This window comes from Rousettus aegyptiacus, unplaced genomic scaffold (genome assembly GCF_014176215.1).
Source record: "Rousettus aegyptiacus isolate mRouAeg1 unplaced genomic scaffold, mRouAeg1.p scaffold_m13_p_2, whole genome shotgun sequence".
NCBI lineage: Eukaryota > Metazoa > Chordata > Mammalia > Chiroptera > Pteropodidae > Rousettus > Rousettus aegyptiacus.
This window is the reverse complement of record NW_023416295.1, coordinates 156,046,857-156,063,715: the sequence shown is the minus strand read 5'-3', so window position 1 is coordinate 156,063,715 and position 16,859 is coordinate 156,046,857. Positions and strand designations below refer to the sequence as shown.

Sequence of the window (16,859 nt, the reverse complement as noted above, 5' to 3'; positions counted from 1 at the left end):
TGCTTGTACTTTCCCAGCGTCCCGCATTTTCGAGGGAAGTGAGGGCTATGTGAATAGGCTTCCGGCTACGTGGTATCTCCTCGCCCCTACCTATCTAGAGAGCCGATGCTGGAGTCGTTCCGCTTCTGAGGGTTTTCTAGGTTCTGCTGCACGTGCAACTTTTGTTACCCTATGGCGTCCGCCTCGACCCAATCTGTGGCCCTAAGCGCCGAACAGGCCAAGGGTGAGAACATCCTAGTCACCGGGTGGGCTGCCTGCCGGAGGAGGGTGAGGGCGGAGGTTACCCAGCGAGAGATGTGCTTGCATCGCCGGGAAACAAGGCTCAGGGTGCCATCTTTCTTCTTCTTTTAAGAGGGGTCCCCTAGAGCGAGGGATTCAGAGCCGTGTTTATCGGGTTATTGCGGCTTCGGTCCACCGATTATCTGACCTTTTCCCTGCGCTGTCGGCTGGGCTAGCCGGCCATGCTCCGGTGCCTAACCCGGGATGCCTCCCCACCCGGGTTGCATCTGCCGCACAGTGGTTCTGGCTGAGGTGATCCAGGCGTTCTCGACCCCGGAGAACGCCGTGCGAATGGACGAGGCTCGGGACAACGCGTGCAACGATATGGGCAAGATGCTGCAATTCGTGCTGCCCGTGGCCACGCAGATTCAGCAGGAGGTTATCAAAGCCTATGGCTTCAGCTGCGACGGGGAAGGTGGGTAGGACTGAGATTGGGGAGAAAGGGTGCTGGATCTATTGGATCCCTGAGCTGTCGTCTCCATCTTCGCCACACGGCGGCAGCCACAATCTGACTAACAACAAAATTGGTTGGCCCTGAGAGCCCAGGGTCTACTCGAATTTATGCCAGGTGAAGTCCTAAGTGCATTTTGCAGTTACCATTAATTATACTATTATCCCATTTTATGATGAGAAAACAGACTCTAGTAGTAAACTAAGTGCCCGAGCTGGACCTGAACCCTGTTCTGATAGCTTTTGGTGAGGGGTCTGCATGGCTGTACGCTTCTGCATCCCCTCCAAGTTGTTTCATTAATCTGTCTGAAGGCTGGCAGTTCAGTTTCCTTGATGACATCACTGTGTTTCCTAAGGGTGTTTACTGATTCAGGCCAGTTGGCCCATGGTCCTCCTGTGTCCTGATTATAGATGTGCGATCTCATGGATGCCCATACTTTGGGTTCCTGCCACTAAACTGCTAAAATGATTCACCTGATAGTGAGAAACACACTGCTTTGGGATATTTTTGTTCATTGCATTTTGTCTAGTTGTGCCCAGTGTAGACCAGGATGTGGTTGATTTGAATCCTATAGAGCAGAGACGTGCACGTATCTTGTTTTGCAGACAGCTACCTGGCCAGAGGGGGAGCAGCCAGTGACTCATGCTTAAGCTGCCCCCTCCTGATTCTTGGGCACCCTGTTCCCTGGGGGTATGGGGTTGATGCTCTGCTCAACCTTGCAGGTGTCCTTAAGTTTGCCCGCTTGGTCAAGTCTTACGAAGCCCAGGATCCGGAGATTGCCAGCCTGTCAGGCAAGCTGAAGGCACTGTTCCTGCCGCCCATGACACTGCCACCCCACGGGCCTGCTTCAGGTGGCAGTGTGGCTGCCTCCTGAGGGTTGTCCTCCTTTGTGACACTGCCCAGGAAGGAAAGACCTTGGTTTCCCAGAGGATAATAAACATGCCTGTGATTTAGCCTCAGTGTCAGTCTTTTGTGACTCTGACAACCCTGCCTCCTGGCCCCGGATTTCTTCTACCATTCCAGCTGCTCTTCTTGTCCAGATCCTTCCTATACTCCTGCTGGGCCCAGCCCTGCTCCAAGGCAGGTTGGGAGGATGGGCCAGCCCCTCAACACCTGGGTAGGTGAGCCAGCACAGGTGGCACCTCTGCTGAGGAGTGGGGCTTTCTGGTCTTTTCCTGAGCCCTCTTGGTGGCTGTGGACCAAGAGGCTCCCCCATTGGTTGGTGTTCACTTGGCCAGGGTTACTTCCTGGTCTTTGCCCCCACCCTCCTTCCTGCTGCCTTGTCAGCTTGAGCTCCAAGTGGAGCTCCAGGTGGCTCCTCCCCTCTCAAGGGAAAAAGGCCCTGGACAGGCAGGCGGGCCCCGGACTCCCAATCCAGGAGTAGAGCTGGAGGGAGAAGCAAGCTGCTGTGGGCGGTCTAAGACCAGCCCCGCCCCACCTGTCTCTTCTCCGGGAACCATTAGTCCAGGGGCTTGTCCCTGTGGTGCCATTGGCCTGGTGGGCAGCATCGAAGAGGAAGTGGCTGAGTTCCGAGCATTCTGCCTCACCTGGTTTGGGGCACAGCACAGCTGCGCCTCTGGCTCAGCCCCGCCCCTGTGACCCTCTGTCTGTGACTTCCCCATCCCTCTGGGGAGATGCTGTCCCGTGGGTAAGTCCCCTGCTCCACATGGGTGCCACAGTCTCCTGTTAGTTTGGGAGGGAGGGGCAAGGCTCATGCTCACTCCTGACAGGTATGTGACCGTGAATGCTGACCAATCTATTGTTGCCCCCTGCTCTGGGTGGCTTCCTGTCCCTACCTTCACGTTTCAAGGAACTCCAGGCTCATTCATGCTCCTCGGGGGGCCTCCCTCCTTCTCGAGCACTTTTCCCCTGACAGATAGGTATTTATTTTCACCATTGCATTTCTCTCTCACCTGTTTCGTTCCCTGCTTCTGCCCTCTGCTTAGGACCTGTCTCCCTGGGTAGCCCACACCACCTGAAACCTAACGTGTCTAAAAGGCAAACCTGAGAAAGCTTGCCTTCATTCTACTTTCTTTCATTCCCCTTCACTTCCCTCCCTTGCATCATTTATACAACAGATACATGTGAGTCTATTATGTACCAGGTTCTTTTTAAGGTGCTGGCAATACTATATCTGACAGGACGGATTTGGTCCTTGCTCTCTTAGAGTTTTATTTCACTGGAGCTACAGACTACACAAAGAACTCAATTAACAGGGTAACCTCAGATCTCAGAAGTGTTATTCAGAAAATGAAACAACTTCATGTGCTAGCAAGTGACTGGGGGTGCCAATGACATCACTAGCTAGAGGGGTCAGGGAGTGTTTTCCTGAGGTGGAGGTCAAGTGAGCTGAGACCTGGATGATGAAGAAGAACCGGCCTAATGCCCCTGAGCAGAGGGAATGGTGAATGCAGAGGCCCTGCTATGGAAACAACCAACCACACAAGGACAGTGTGCTTGACACGGGGTAAACCGGTAGAGAGGGAGCCAGGGCCCAGGCAAGACTTATTGGAGTTTGGATCTTATAGCAAAGACCTGCTTGGAATGTTGGGGAGTTGGTGGGATAGTCACCCCCAAGTCCTGCAGGTTCTTGCCTTTCACTCACATCTTCCTTTTTCTGTTTGTGCCCGTCTCCCCCAGTGCACACCTCATCACCGTCAATCCCTCGGACAGGGTTCTTATCTAGTCTTCTGCCCCCTGGTCCCTTCCATATTCCTGCCATGGTCATTTTCCTATCAGGTGGTTAGCAATCCTGGTGCAGAATTTTTCCTTGGTTCCTCAGCCTGACGTCGTAGGACCCTCTGCAACAGGTCGCAGCCTCTCGGAGCGGCTTTGCTGCAGGCAAGCTGCTCTGCTCGCGCTCAGCGCTGCCGGAGCAGTTCCTGTGCCTGCCATCTCCGTGCTGCCTCTGCGGGAGCTCTGGCCATCTGGCTTACACCTCCTCGGGGGCTGTGCCAGTCCCCAGCCCACTGAAGCCTGCTTCAACAATGTGGTTAGCAACGGGAAAGGGCAATAGGCTCTGGTGTCAGACAGACTTGGTTTGTCCACCTGCCCACTCAGTAGCTTGTGACCTTGGACAAGTTACTTAACTTTTCTGAACCTCATCTTTTGTGTCTAAAATCAGGCTAATAAGACCTACTAAAAAGTGTTGGCATGTGGATTAATTTGTAATGTAAAAGCTGTTAGCACTAAAACCTTACTACATATCAGCTTTTTGTATCAGTATTTGGGAAATATTGTTAAACCCATTTATCAGGTATGGGTGCTGAGGCTTGGAGAAGCTCAATAACTTTCTAGAGATTATTTCCTCTTGTTTGCCCTTCTAGACTGCCTACCTTTCTGCTTATCTCCATCTCTGCCTTCATCTCCCTGCTTCCCAAGTGAATAATTTGTTCTTCTGAATTATTAGGCACTTACTTTTGTAATTCTTAGCCTCCTTGAACCTGTTTTCCTCCCTTATAAAAAAAAAAAAAAAACCCAGGGAAAATAATTTCTACATCACGAGGCCACCTGAGGCCCAGATGGGATTGTGTGTGAACAAGTGTTTTGCAAACAGCAGAGCACTGTGGTAAGGTAAGGGAGGTGGTTGTTATTTATTTTCCTGTTAAGGGACAGCAGAGGCTGTGTATCTTACATTGGTGTCTGTCTGTCTGTCTGTCTTTTGGGTTGACCACCTTTAGAGAAATTCCTGCCTCTTCCACAGGTCAAGAGTTTTTGGATACCTAGCTAGTTTCTTCCCACCAAGTGGGTTTAAGTTCCTGAAAGAGAGTGGACTGGTGCTGGGGTGTAGCAGGTGTTCAGTGCCGAGAATGGACCTGCAACTTCATGTGTGGTTATGATGGTGTGTCCATGTGGGTGTTTGTACTGGACCAGATATGTGTGTTGATGGACATGAGTTATCAGGTGCATAAAGTGGGACTGTGTGTGCATAGGGGTGTGTGTGTGTGTGTGTGTGTGTGTGTGTGTGTGTGTGTGTGTGTGTGCGTGCTCCTGTATATGACAAGCTAGGGGTTTATGTGTCGGACCAGGAGCTAGACTTGTGACCATGTAAGTGCATGGGTATTGATAAACTTGTTTATCGGACACACGCTTTGTGTGAGGCATTGTGCTAAGCTTTGAACATTCTGAGGCAAGCAAGACGGGCAGTGGACCATGTGGTGGAGCCGACTGTGCAGATACTCTTCCTGTCCCTTGCTGTGGGAGGGAGTTCGTGATCTTTCAGCATGGCTATCCAAAACTGAAAGGGTAGTCAATGTTAGATCATGCAATAAACAGACCAAGGAAGTCCCCCAGTACCAGAAAGAGGGGGAAAAGAAGAAACCCTTTTTTTCAGCAGTGGGGGGAGAATTGATGTTAGATATTTCAAAAAATGGCATAGTAGTCATCATAGGAAAAACAGACTTTCGTTGGGCTTTAATACTTTGCTATTTATTTTCCTTAGTTTTTATTGTGGTATGGCATATATAATGTGTATGGATATTAACCACGCAGCCCGACGAACCTCACGTTAATATGCACCCATGGACACGCCACTCAGGTCAAGACGTAGAACGTTCCCATTACCCTAGAACTTCCCTAGCAATCGCCATCGCCCAGTTTACTTATTTCTGTAAAGGTAAAAACATGCCTGTGCCACCACTTCCAAAAAGGTATCAGGGAGGAGTCAACGTTCCTTCCAGTGCTCTCCTCTAGCCACTCAGGGTCCCTTCCTAGGGGAAGCCACCAACAAGACTTTCTCATTGGGCTTCTTTCCTCTTGTTTCGGTTGGGTGGCATTTGTGTTTGTGTTTGTATTTGGAATTACACACCTGAAGCATCATAAGATTTAGTGTTTAGGGCCTCTCAAGGTCAAATGGTCCTGAACTATCAGCCATGGCAGGGACCTAAGCCCTAGCCCCCAGGGGACAGACCCTTGGTCAGAGTCCTGAGTCCAGCTGATTCAGACCAGACACACACTTGTCAAGCTGCTATGGCTCAGGCATAGTGGGGGTGGATCGAATAGGGCTGGCGGCTCTGCCCCCATCTGCTTCCCCTGCACCATTCTGTTTCTGGGCTTCAACTACATGGTTAGGGCAGGGTGGGGGCAAAGGCCAGGGAACAAAAGGTAGAAAATATGCATGTTTAAAAGGGCTGCACAGGGGCCGTTTTGTTCATTCCTCTGCCCCAGCAACACCTCTTCAAATATGTATGTCGGGAAGGCGAAGGCGCCCCTCCCTTTGTAAGCATCTGCAGGTCTTGGCTATTAGGGACTCTCCCCCAGTGAAAGAAGAGGCTCCCACCCTCTCCTTGAAGCTCTTAGGGGTGGCATACGGTAGCTAAAATCAGCTAAAATCCGTGGCTTTAGGACCACATTGTGTTTCATTTTGGTACTGCCACATACTGACAGATGACCTCAGGTGAGTTCCTTATACTCCCCGAGCCTGAAGTTCCTTGTTTATAAAATGGGAATAAGAAGAGTACCTGCTTCATAGGGCTCTTGTGAGGAGTGAATCAGGTAAGGCTTGCACGGTGCCTGGCATACATACAGTAAGACTCCATTCCATGATAGCCGTCCCCATGACCATGATCATTAGCTTGGTGGAAGAGGAAGGGATGGCGTCTGATTGTGAGGGGTCACGTGCATGAAGCATGATCTTCACCTGGACGGTGTAAGGCACATACATGTCCTTGTTTGTGGAGTGCCACGCTCCTAAGGCCTTTGATGGCAGACATGTGGGAAGTGGGCCCTGTCCCCACCCCCATTGCCACTGCTCTCTGCTTCTCTTCCCTCTGCTCTAAAATGAGAAGTACAGTGAGTTTCCCCAAGGGGTCGGCCGCGCCCCTTCCTGTCCCCGCCCTACCCGGCTGCCCTAGTGGCAGCCCCGTAGCCAGGACTGCAGGGGTGGTGAGGTGGCCTGGACATTGAGGGCCAAGTTTGAGGCTTTGCCACAGTGTCCTCTGCCTGCCAGGACTCCCCAGCGCCACCTTGTTCCCTGTGCCCCCTTCCTCTTGGGGAGCCCCCAGGATGGTGAGGTAAGGGCCTGGGATCCACGGTAGACAGGAGGCAAGGGTGCTCTGGAGCGCGTGTGACCTCTTCTTACTGCCCTCCTGGGCCTCCCAGGTGGTTTCATCGAGACCTCAGTGGGCTGGATGCAGAGACCCTGCTTAAGGGCCGAGGTGTCCATGGGAGTTTCCTGGCTCGGCCTAGTCGCAAGAACCAGGGCGACTTCTCCCTCTCCGTCAGGTAGGTGGCCCTCAATTCTAGACAGGGCCAGTATTCTGGCAGCTCATTCCCGGTTCCCTCAAGGCAGTGCCAACCCCCCAGCCCCCAGCCCCAGCGTGTCCCCCATTCCTGTCTGTGTCTACCCCATCCTGCGTGTGTCCCATACTCAGGACCTCAGCCTGTCCCTCACCCGTCCCGACCTCTACTCCTGCGCCTACTGGCCTCACTGCCTGGTGCCCTGCAGGGTGGGGGATCAGGTGACCCATATTCGGATCCAGAACTCAGGGGATTTCTACGACCTGTATGGAGGGGAGAAGTTTGCGACGCTTACAGAGCTGGTGGAGTTCTACACACAGCAGCAAGGCGTCCTACAGGACCGCGACGGCACCATCATCCACCTCAAGTACCCGCTTAACTGCTCCGACCCGACGAATGAGAGGTGAGGGGCTTCGCTTCCACCCCTAACTGTCAGTGCTTTCCCCATCCAGGCTCCTTCTCAGGGCTCTGTGGGCCTCTTTCCTCCATGTGACCCTGGGGCTATATCTTAGGGGACTAACCTCCCATCTTTTCCATCAGTCCCTGAGAAAGGGCTCACCTCTCCATCAGCGGGCAACCCAGGCCCAACTAGTGACAGAGACGCTGCTCCTCGTGGCTGTGTTTCATAGCAGGACAGCTCTGTTGTTAGAAAGCTCTCCTTCCTTCTGTGGAACTGATTCTGCCTTCCTATAACTATTTCCTCCCCCAGGTCAGGTTAATACAGTGGGAGGTGGCTGTTGAGGAGGAGCACAGGGACTAATATCTATGAGGACATTTAAAGCCTTATCTTGGTGGGGATGGGTCTGGTCCTGTGTGTAAGGGCCTAGCACCGGGGCACAGGGTAATAGTTAAGGCATTTCCCTTCCATTCCTTTGGCTCCAAAGATGTGGTCCCAGAGATGGGCTGGCCGCTTTCCAGATGGTCTCCCTAAAGCCTAGATGGGAGAGAGGCACCCGAACACTCAGCATTGTAGGTGGCTCCTTTTAATAGCTACATCTCAATGACAGCTCCTATTAAGGTAAAGGACAGCTGAGAAACTAGTTGATTTTTTTTTTCCCCCCACACTCCTTAGGCCAAACCAACTTGCCCTTGTCTGATATTTGTGTGTTGATTGTTGAAATGATTCTGAACTTTGACCTGTCAGTTTTCAGTCTTTCTGAGATGCATGCCTCCCAACTTGCATCAATATTTTTCTTTAAGTCACTGATTAAAACTTAGAACTGGATGAGGTAAGGTAAAGGCCCCATGGCCCACCACTGGAGACCCCTCTCTAGTCAACACGAAACTATCGATCCACTTCCTCTGAAGCCATGTCTTCTAGGAGTGAAGCCCCAGCATTGATGACCTTGCTCATGGTTATCCTCCTTAGTACTTTCTCACCCTTTTCTTATGCCCCACCTGTAACACACATGGAGATTTTGCCATCCAGACCCTCTTGAACTTCTCATGTCATCTCTCTGCCTTGCCCACAGCCAGGCTCTTCCCTGTGGGAGGAGAATGGGTTGACCAGACCATAGAGAAAAGGGAGGTTGTAGATGAAGCTTGGGGAGGGAAGGAGGAGCTGAGCAGACTTCTCTGGGGACAGAGCTGAGGTCTGGGTTCACACTGCTTGGGAGAACCAGGAGAAGGACAGAGCTAGGGCTGGGGACAGTCAAGCATTGAGGGAGTCAAGACCAGGGAAACTGACTCTAAGAAGCCCTTTTGGTTACCCACGCCTGGGTGCCTGGGCTCACCCCTGGTCTCTGCCTGTGTCCTTGCCTTGGCTGCTGCCCTTCCCCCTCCACAGGAATTTGCATTTGTCCCCTTGATGGCTAGCTCTGTGTCTGTGGTCAGCCTGACATTTGCATGGAAACTTCCTCATCCTGGGGCCAGGGGAAAGAGGGTTAGCCCCCTCCCCATTGCCTAGGGACTCTGGCCTGTTCCTGAGTGGTGGGATGGAGTGTGGCCCAGGAGACTCCTGGACAGGTCTGGAGACTCAGAGGTCTCTCAGCTGCAGTGTCCTCTGGGCTGGAGTGAGATGGGGCAGACAGATGGGCCCCCTCCCTCCTTCCCCCCATCCCTGCGGTTGGAAAATGCACCCCCCCTCCGGAGGTCCCTGGGCTGAGGAAACCTCACAACCTCACTTCTCACTCTCTCCCCAGAAGGAGTTTTGTGTTTTTTCCATCACGTGGTTTCCTGTGGGGCTGGGCATTGTGGGGCTGCAGTTTCCTCCTGGGAAGGGGGTGTGCTTTGGGGAAAGGTCCTAGTTCTGCTTTCTGCCCCTGTGAGCCCCTGTGAGCCCCCTCTGAACCCCAGTCACCCCTACAGTCACATTATCCTGGGCACCCTAGAGCCCCCTAAACCACTTTCCCCAATGGGTTGTCTGTCTTCCCCTCCTCTGTGGGGGAGTTCTCCCTGTCATGCCTCCCTGGTGACTTCCGTTTCTCCCATCTCCATCGCTCCCTGTGGTTTGGCCTTTGTCTGCATTTCTCTTGGCCTCTGTCTTCTTTCCCTAGCCTACCCATGTCTTTCATGAAGACCCTTCCTGGGTTTCTCCCCTCCAAATACTCTGGATATGGCCTGCCTTTCTGCCTTTGACTTAAACTTGCAGAGGTGGACCTGGTTAGAACTCCTGAGGCTTGCCTCTTATCAACGAGGGCTTCGGCCAGTGTACAATCACCAGCCTCAGTTTCCTCACCTGTAAAATGGGGATGGTACCTACCTTTTTGTGTTTTTGTAAGTAATGGACCTAAATATGGTGATGGGTTTGGAAGACGTTAGCATAGTACCTGGCTCATTGCAGGTGCTCAGTTTCCTTGTCCCTCTCTGAGAGTGTCTCTGCTCAGTGCCTTCCCCATGGCCTAGGATTCACCTTCCCTGATGCTACCTTTTCTAGGTGGTACCATGGCCACATGTCTGGGGGGCAGGCAGAGACACTGTTGCAGGCCAAGGGTGAGCCCTGGACATTTCTCGTGCGTGAGAGTCTCAGCCAGCCTGGAGATTTTGTGCTGTCGGTGCTCAGCGACCAGCCCAAGGCCGGCCCAGGCTCCCCGCTCAGAGTCACCCATATCAAGGTCATGTGTGAGGTAAGGCAGCTGGGCAGTCGGGAAGGCATCCTGCTGGGGCTCTTGTCTGTGCCCACAGTATGGGTGATGGGGAGGGTCAGCCAGGCTTCGGTCCAAGTCTGGGGTTTGAGGGAGAGAGAGTCAAGCCCTGCAGAGGTGGCCTGACTTGGTACTCCTCAGGGTGAACGCTACACATTAGGTGGTTCGGAGACCTTTGACAGCCTCACAGACCTGGTGGAACATTTCAAGAAGACAGGGATCGAGGAGGCCTCAGGTGCCTTTGTCTACCTGCGGCAGGTGAGGGGTGGGCCTGGCTGCCTCCTTCCTTCCCCTGAGCAGCCCCTCAGATGCCTAATCCTCTGAGATCAGGAAATTGCTGACTTTTTGCCCTTGCCCACTGCAGCCCTACTATGCCACGAGGGTGAATGCGGCCGACATTGAGAACCGGGTCTTGGAACTGAACAAGAAGCAGGAGTCGGAAGACACAGCCAAGGCCGGCTTCTGGGAGGAGTTTGAGGTGCGGACCAGGACCAGCAAGGCAACTGGCACGGGGTGCCAGGCAGACCCCATCCCCTCTCCCCCCTACCCCTGTTACTGATCTGCTCCATGTTATCTCCACCTGGGACGCTCCTCTTGGGGGCTGGTGCTCCATGGCCCCCTCTCTCCCTCCAGAGCCTGCAGAAGCAGGAGGTGAAGAACTTGCACCAGCGGCTGGAAGGGCAGCGGCCAGAGAACAAGTGCAAGAACCGCTATAAGAACATTCTCCCGTGTGAGCACTTCTCCCCCCGCAGCTCTCAGGCAGCGTCAGTTCTTCCAGGGGACTCGCTTCCTTCAGCCAACCTCCCCAATCTCAGGGGGTCCCTACCCCCATCTCAGGGAGGGTCCACCCCCCCCTCCCGCCCCGACTCACACACACACACTGCAGAACCTCCTCTCCTCCAAAAAGCCTCTTCCCGCCCAGCAGAGCCTCCTCCGGTACCCACCTTCACCACTCCCCTTCTTCTGAAACCTCCCCCCTCCCCCATCCCCATGCAGATCCCCACCCCTGCCCGCCCACAGTGCTCTGAGAGCCTCATGGCTTCTCAGACAAGAATGGCCTATGAACTTAGGCAGGGTCTGATCCAGGCTGGTGAGTCCCTGCTGACCCTGGCCCTGCTGACCCTGGCCCTTCTGGCCTTCTCGCTGTTCTCTCTTCAGTTGACCACAGCCGAGTGATCCTGCAGGGACGTGACAGCAATGTCCCTGGGTCCGACTACATCAACGCCAACTACGTCAAGGTTGGTGTCAGTTGCCGGCCACATGGGAGGAGAGGCTGGGCGCTGGGGATTCCCCATCTCAGGGTGGTACCGGGTCCAGAGGTGCGTGGGCGAAGCCGAAGCCAAAGACGGGTGGGCGAGGGGGGTGGGGCAAAGACCGCGCCGCGCGCCAAGGGCCTCACAGTCCTGGTGTGCGTCTCTCTGCACTTGCTTCCAGAACCAGCTGCTGGGCCCGGATGAGAATGCTAAGACCTACATCGCCAGCCAGGGCTGCCTGGAGGCCACCGTCAATGACTTCTGGCAGATGACATGGCAGGAGAACACCCGCGTCATCGTCATGACCACCCGAGAAGTGGAGAAAGGCCGGGTAGGGCCGAGCCTCAGGCCGCCCCCGATCCCCTCACCCCTTCCCCAGCACTCACTGTCCACTGTCATGAAACCGAAGAAATTTCGAATGCCAGGGCAGATGGGCACCTCAGAGGGCAAGTGTCCAACCCCTGTTGGGAAATGAGTCACAGAGACAAAGTCTTGGATACACCCTGACTCCCAGTCCTCTGCTTCCAACCCTGGGTTCTCCTGACCACCATACCCAGATTTTAAATGGGCCTTCTGATTAAGGTGTTACCTGTCCCCTTCTAGGCAAGAACCCTTCCTGTCCCCTCTGCCTCCTAAGTCTCTCTGGAGTCAGCCCCCCACCCTCAACCCTACATGGCAGCACCCTCTGTGCTGGAGTTGAAGTAGTCCCCTCCAAAGCTGCAAACCCTCCAATAGCTTCCAGCTGCCTTTAGGATAAGGTCATAGTTCTGAGGCTTGGTACTCAAGGCCTGCTAGCTTCTCTACAACACTCACTGCCTCCAACGGGCCAGGTTTTTTCAGGTTTCTGTGCCTTTGCACAAGCTCATTTTCTGCTAGGAAATGACTTCCGCTCTCTTCACTATCTCTGACTGACAGACCCAGTTCACATGCTCTCCTTTATGAAGCCATCTCTGATTTCCTCCATAACTCGGAGGGAGAATTAGCCGCTCCCTCCACTGTGGTCCTGAGCAGTTCCATGTTCACCTGTTCTCCTAGAGACACAGAGAAGCAAACTGGGTTTTATTTGTGTTTGTAACTCCAGCCTGGTTTGCACAACTTCAGGTACAACGTGTATGTCAGCTGATATTTATTGAATGACTTGTCAGGTTAGGTGGCTGGTCAGGTCTCACCAGTAGATCCTAAGACTGACTCGTGGCCAGTTCATCCATTCATCCAACAGATGTTGACTGGGCCAGCGCCAGGGACTCAGGACCTAGAACGGGGCCTAGAGCAGCCTGCCCTGTGCCTGTTTCTGTGCCTCATCCTCAGCCTCTACCCTCCCTTTCAGAACAAATGTGTCCCATACTGGCCAGAGGTGGGCACTCAGCGCGTGTACGGACCCTACACTGTAACCAACTCTGGGGAATATGACACAGCCGAGTACAAACTCCGCACCTTACAGGTCTCCCCACTGGACAATGTGAGTGTCCTCTACCCCCGTCCCCTTCTGGGCTCTCCTTGGACCTATTCTCTTGCCTGGTTGGGGGGAATGGGGTGATGTGTGGGAGCAGTGGGCACTGACTCTACGTATTTGGCTCAGAGCAACATAGTACGGGAGATCTGGCACTACCAGTACCTGAGCTGGCCTGACCATGGGGTCCCCAGTGAACCTGGGGGCGTCCTCAGCTTCCTAGACCAGATCAATCAGCGCCAGGAAAGTCTGCCTCACCCTGGGCCCATCATCGTGCATTGCAGGTGAGAATAATAATTAAGACATTAGCAGTAATCATAAAAATAGCAGCTGACAAGTAAATACTGCTAAGTAATATGCACTACTGTAAGCAATTTACATATTAACTTTTTACTGCCTCTCCCTTACCCTCGGCCTCTTCTGATGGCTCTAGACCCGTGGGTGGAGCTTAGCTTGAACCAGGTTCCTGGGGGTGGCTTTCTCAGAGACCTCTCTGAGTGTAATCTCTTGTCCAAACCCTGTCAAATACAGATGAAGAAACAAGACCAGCCACTCGCCGGATCACCAGCTGGTCAGGGGAGAGCAGGGGTTGCTCACAACAGGCCTAGGTCCCAGGACCCCCGCCACCCCCATTTTCTTGCATGGGCCCCCCCTCAGCCTGTTTCTTCTCAGCCCCAACACCCTCCATGTGGGGTCAGTGTGGCTCCCATCCCTTCTCTTTTTCCATCTGTAGCCCTTGGGTAGGAGTTTCTTCATTGCTACTCCTAGTCTCCACTTCCCAGCCAGTGTCCCCCGACTTGGCCCCAGGATGTGTAGGAACAGGTGAGATCTTCAGGAGAGGCACATGTGTCACTAGCTCTAGTGGAGACCCTCATGGTCATGATCAGGAGACCCCACTCTTGCTAAGTTGGGGAGGTGGGGGGTCAGCGAGGCGGAGCGGGCCTAAGGGCAGAGCCCTGCAAATGGGCTGACCCACCCAGGCTGGTCTGGGTGGGTGCAAGGCAGTGGGTATAAGGTCTGGGACAGAGGCTGCTAGTTTAAATTCCAACTCATCCACTCACTGGCTGGGTGACCCTGGATAAATTACTTCACTTCTCTGACCCTCAGATTCCTCATCTATAAAATCAGGATCTCACAGAGCTGTTGTAAGGATTAAAGGAGACCCTATCGCTGTGTCTTGAATACAGTAAACCTTCCGGAAGTGGGAGTGTGGAAGTAGAGTGTGCTCTTTCTTCTCTTCCCGCTCCTTCCATGTGACCCAAGCTGAATGGACCTTGACTTCCTTCTTCCCACCAGCGACTGCTCTTCCTGGGCCAGGGCTGGGTGGTCTGAATCTGTAGGGGCCCCCATATGCTGTCTCAGGGGCTGCCCTGTCTCCAGAGGCAGGCCCGTTACCAGGAACGACCCTCCTGCCTCCCCACTCCACCTCACACTTTTATCCACTTCTTGAAATCCCCATGGCCTTTATTTAGACGTTACAGGAAGGAAGTGGGTAAGGGGGGGTTATTTTTGACAATCTGAGTTTGAAATTAGCACGACTTGGCACCAGTCTGACAGACCCAGCGACGGGGTGGGCCTGGGGTCCATGTGGGGTCCTGAGGTTCCCTGGGGTCTGTTTGCCCAAGGGTGGTGGCAGAGGGTGGAGGAAGTTGGGAGACTTCCTGCAGGACTGCTCCTCCTTGTCTCCTGACCCCCGTGTCCCCTGCACCCACTGTCTCAGTGCTGCCCTTTCCCTGCCATCAGGGTCTGAAGAAAAAGGGAAATGAAGCCTTGAAGAAAGAAGCTCCAAATATAACTTTTAAAGGAGGAGGGAAGGCCTTGCTCAGGCCAAGGATGTGGGAGAGGGCCAGGGGAGGCCGGCAGGAGGGTAGTGGGTCTGGGGTTCTTGGATCTTCTGGGGTGGGCAGCAGCCACCGGCCAGAAATGAGAAGTTGGAGCAGGAAGTGGAGGAGTGTGGTGCTGGAAGAAGGAGAGTGACGGCAGCGTCTGGGGGAGCCAGCATCGTAGCGCTTCGGAGTCAGGCCCTTCTCCACAGTTCTCTGGGCTGAGGTGACAAACATGGGTGCAGAGTCGGCCAAACTTCTGCCCCTTGCCTGCCTGCCTACCCTGTGACCCTGGGCACATTGCCTCATTTCGTGGGAGATGCTGTTTCTTTATGCCCTGGCCATGCTGGAGCTGAGTGCTAGGGCCCCCTTTCCTGGGGATGTGCTGACCTGGCCTCTGATGGCGCCCCTCCTTCTCTCCCCAGCGCAGGCATTGGCCGCACAGGCACCATCATTGTCATTGACATGCTCATGGAGAACATCTCCACCAAGGGTGAGGGTTTCCTGTGGGGAATACAGATGGGAGGGTGGGTGAGCAGCCCCTCGGTGTCTACCTCTGCTTAGGCCTGAGGTCCAACTGCCATCCCTGCTCAGGGCTGGACTGTGACATTGACATCCAGAAGACGATCCAGATGGTGCGGGCTCAACGCTCGGGCATGGTGCAGACAGAGGCGCAGTACAAGTTCATCTATGTGGCCATCGCCCAGTTCATTGAAACCACCAAGAAGAAGCTGGAGGTCATGCAGGTGCGTGCCAAGCAGGGCCTGGTGGGGCTGGGGGAGCAGTGGGCATCACCTGGTCCTGCTAAGACCACAGCACTCTCACCGCATCTCTGCCCACAGTCCCAGAAAGGCCAGGAGTCAGAGTACGGGAACATCACCTACCCTCTGGCTATGAAGAATGCCCATGCCCAGGCCTCCCGCACGTCCTCTAAGTGAGTGATCCCTCCCTGCCTGCCACTTCCCCTTTCTCATCCCCTGCCCAGCCCTCCGTTTCTCCAGAGGACAAGTGTTGCTGTTGGGAGGACCTGAGTTCAAGTTCAAGCTTGGTTCTTACTACCTGTATTCACAAGTACTTCCTCAATGTCCTCTGTGTGGGGCCTATTCTAGGTAGTGGTAGTATACTGGTAGCATGAGATGGATCCTCTGCTTCCAAGGAGCTTCCAGTCTAGTGTAAAGGTTGTGACCAGGTCTCTTCCCTTTGCTGGCCTCAGTTTGCTCGCTTGGCCCAGAGGGGGCTGCTGGTTCTAGGTAACTGCATTGTCTCCTGACCTATGCCAGCTGCCCACACTTGCCCACCCCACCTGCAGACACAAAGAGGATGTGTACGAGAACCTGCACAGTAAGAACAAGAGGGAGGAGAAGGTGAAGAAGCAGCGGTCAGCGGACAAGGACAAGAGCAAGGGCTCCCTCAAGAGGAAGTGAGGTGGGCACCGTCTCAAGGTGGCCATGGTATAGCTCCTCTACTCAGGGCTCTCCCTGTCCTGCTCCCAGTGTCCCCTGGTTTCCAGTGCTTCTCCTGGGTGGATGGGTGGCTGCAGCCTCACCCTGCCCTTCCCAGCTGTCCCAGACCTACTCTTGCCCCCCACTTCCCAGGTTCCAGCCACCCCCTTACTCCCTTACTCCCTTTTCTCTGCAGCCTCAGCCCGGATCCCTGTAGAGGCCTCCAGTGAACACCCTCAGCTTGAACCTAGGAGCTGCCTGCCCAACTCTATTGTAATTTAAATGGTCCTGTTCTCACCTCTCCCTGACCCTGTATATAGCCCAGCAAGTCTCCAGCCCAGGCCAGCCCTAATACTTTTGTAAATAAAACCCCTAGGATCACCGTGTGTGTGGGTCTCTAACTCTGTGCTGCCTGGAGGGAGGTGCAGAGGGAGCAGAGGGGGAGGTGGGCAGGGCGGTGTGCTGCGTGGTGCACATGAAAGTTCCACCTTCACGATCTGACAGACCCGGTTCTGGACTCTGCTTATTACACTGGGAGTGTGACCGTGGGCCAGGTTCCTCAGTCTCTTTCCTTAAAGTGGAAGGTGATCCTAACAGAGTGGTTGTGAAGATCATCGAAAGAAGAGATAATGATGGCAAGGGCAACAATGACTCGTTACCCAGCTTGCCATGTATCAGACACTGTTTGAAAGACCACATGTATTAATTCAATCTGGGTGCCTGTATCATTCGCATTTTACAGCAGGGGAAACTGAGGCACAGATAGATTCATTGATTTCCTCGAGGTCACAGGATTATTGAGCAGTAAAGATTTTAACTCAGGCTGTCTGGCCCCAGAACC

General features: G+C 54.0%; 2 protein-coding genes across 7 annotated transcripts; both read left to right on the top strand.

Annotated features, from left to right (window-relative positions):
• Positions 1–81: 81 nt before the first annotated feature.
• On the top strand, positions 82–1,683 carry CUNH12orf57 (chromosome unknown C12orf57 homolog). The gene is made up of 3 exons (XM_016162908.2): positions 82–223; positions 518–694; positions 1,453–1,683. The coding sequence occupies exons 1-3, from the start codon at positions 172–174 to the stop codon at positions 1,602–1,604; spliced, it is 381 nt and encodes a 126-aa protein (XP_016018394.1). The 5' UTR covers positions 82–171; the 3' UTR covers positions 1,605–1,683.
• Positions 1,684–2,141: 458 nt separating this feature from the next.
• PTPN6 (protein tyrosine phosphatase non-receptor type 6) lies at positions 2,142–16,400 on the top strand. 6 transcript variants are annotated; one of them, XM_016162906.2, is made up of 16 exons: positions 2,142–2,378; positions 6,830–6,952; positions 7,176–7,370; positions 9,843–10,032; positions 10,192–10,308; positions 10,415–10,528; positions 10,684–10,780; positions 11,209–11,288; positions 11,485–11,634; positions 12,631–12,762; positions 12,883–13,037; positions 15,002–15,069; positions 15,171–15,322; positions 15,419–15,510; positions 15,886–16,018; positions 16,232–16,400. In XM_016162906.2, exons 1-15 carry the CDS (start codon positions 2,365–2,367, stop codon positions 15,998–16,000), a joined length of 1,794 nt encoding a protein of 597 aa, XP_016018392.1. In that variant the 5' UTR covers positions 2,142–2,364; the 3' UTR covers positions 16,001–16,018; positions 16,232–16,400. The 6 variants fall into 6 exon arrangements, with proteins under 6 accessions (XP_016018392.1, XP_016018390.1, XP_016018389.1 ...); XM_016162904.2 differs by having other exon boundaries at positions 15,886–16,027; XM_016162903.2 differs by having other exon boundaries at positions 15,886–16,027; positions 16,215–16,400.
• The last annotated feature ends 459 nt before the right edge of the window (positions 16,401–16,859 follow it).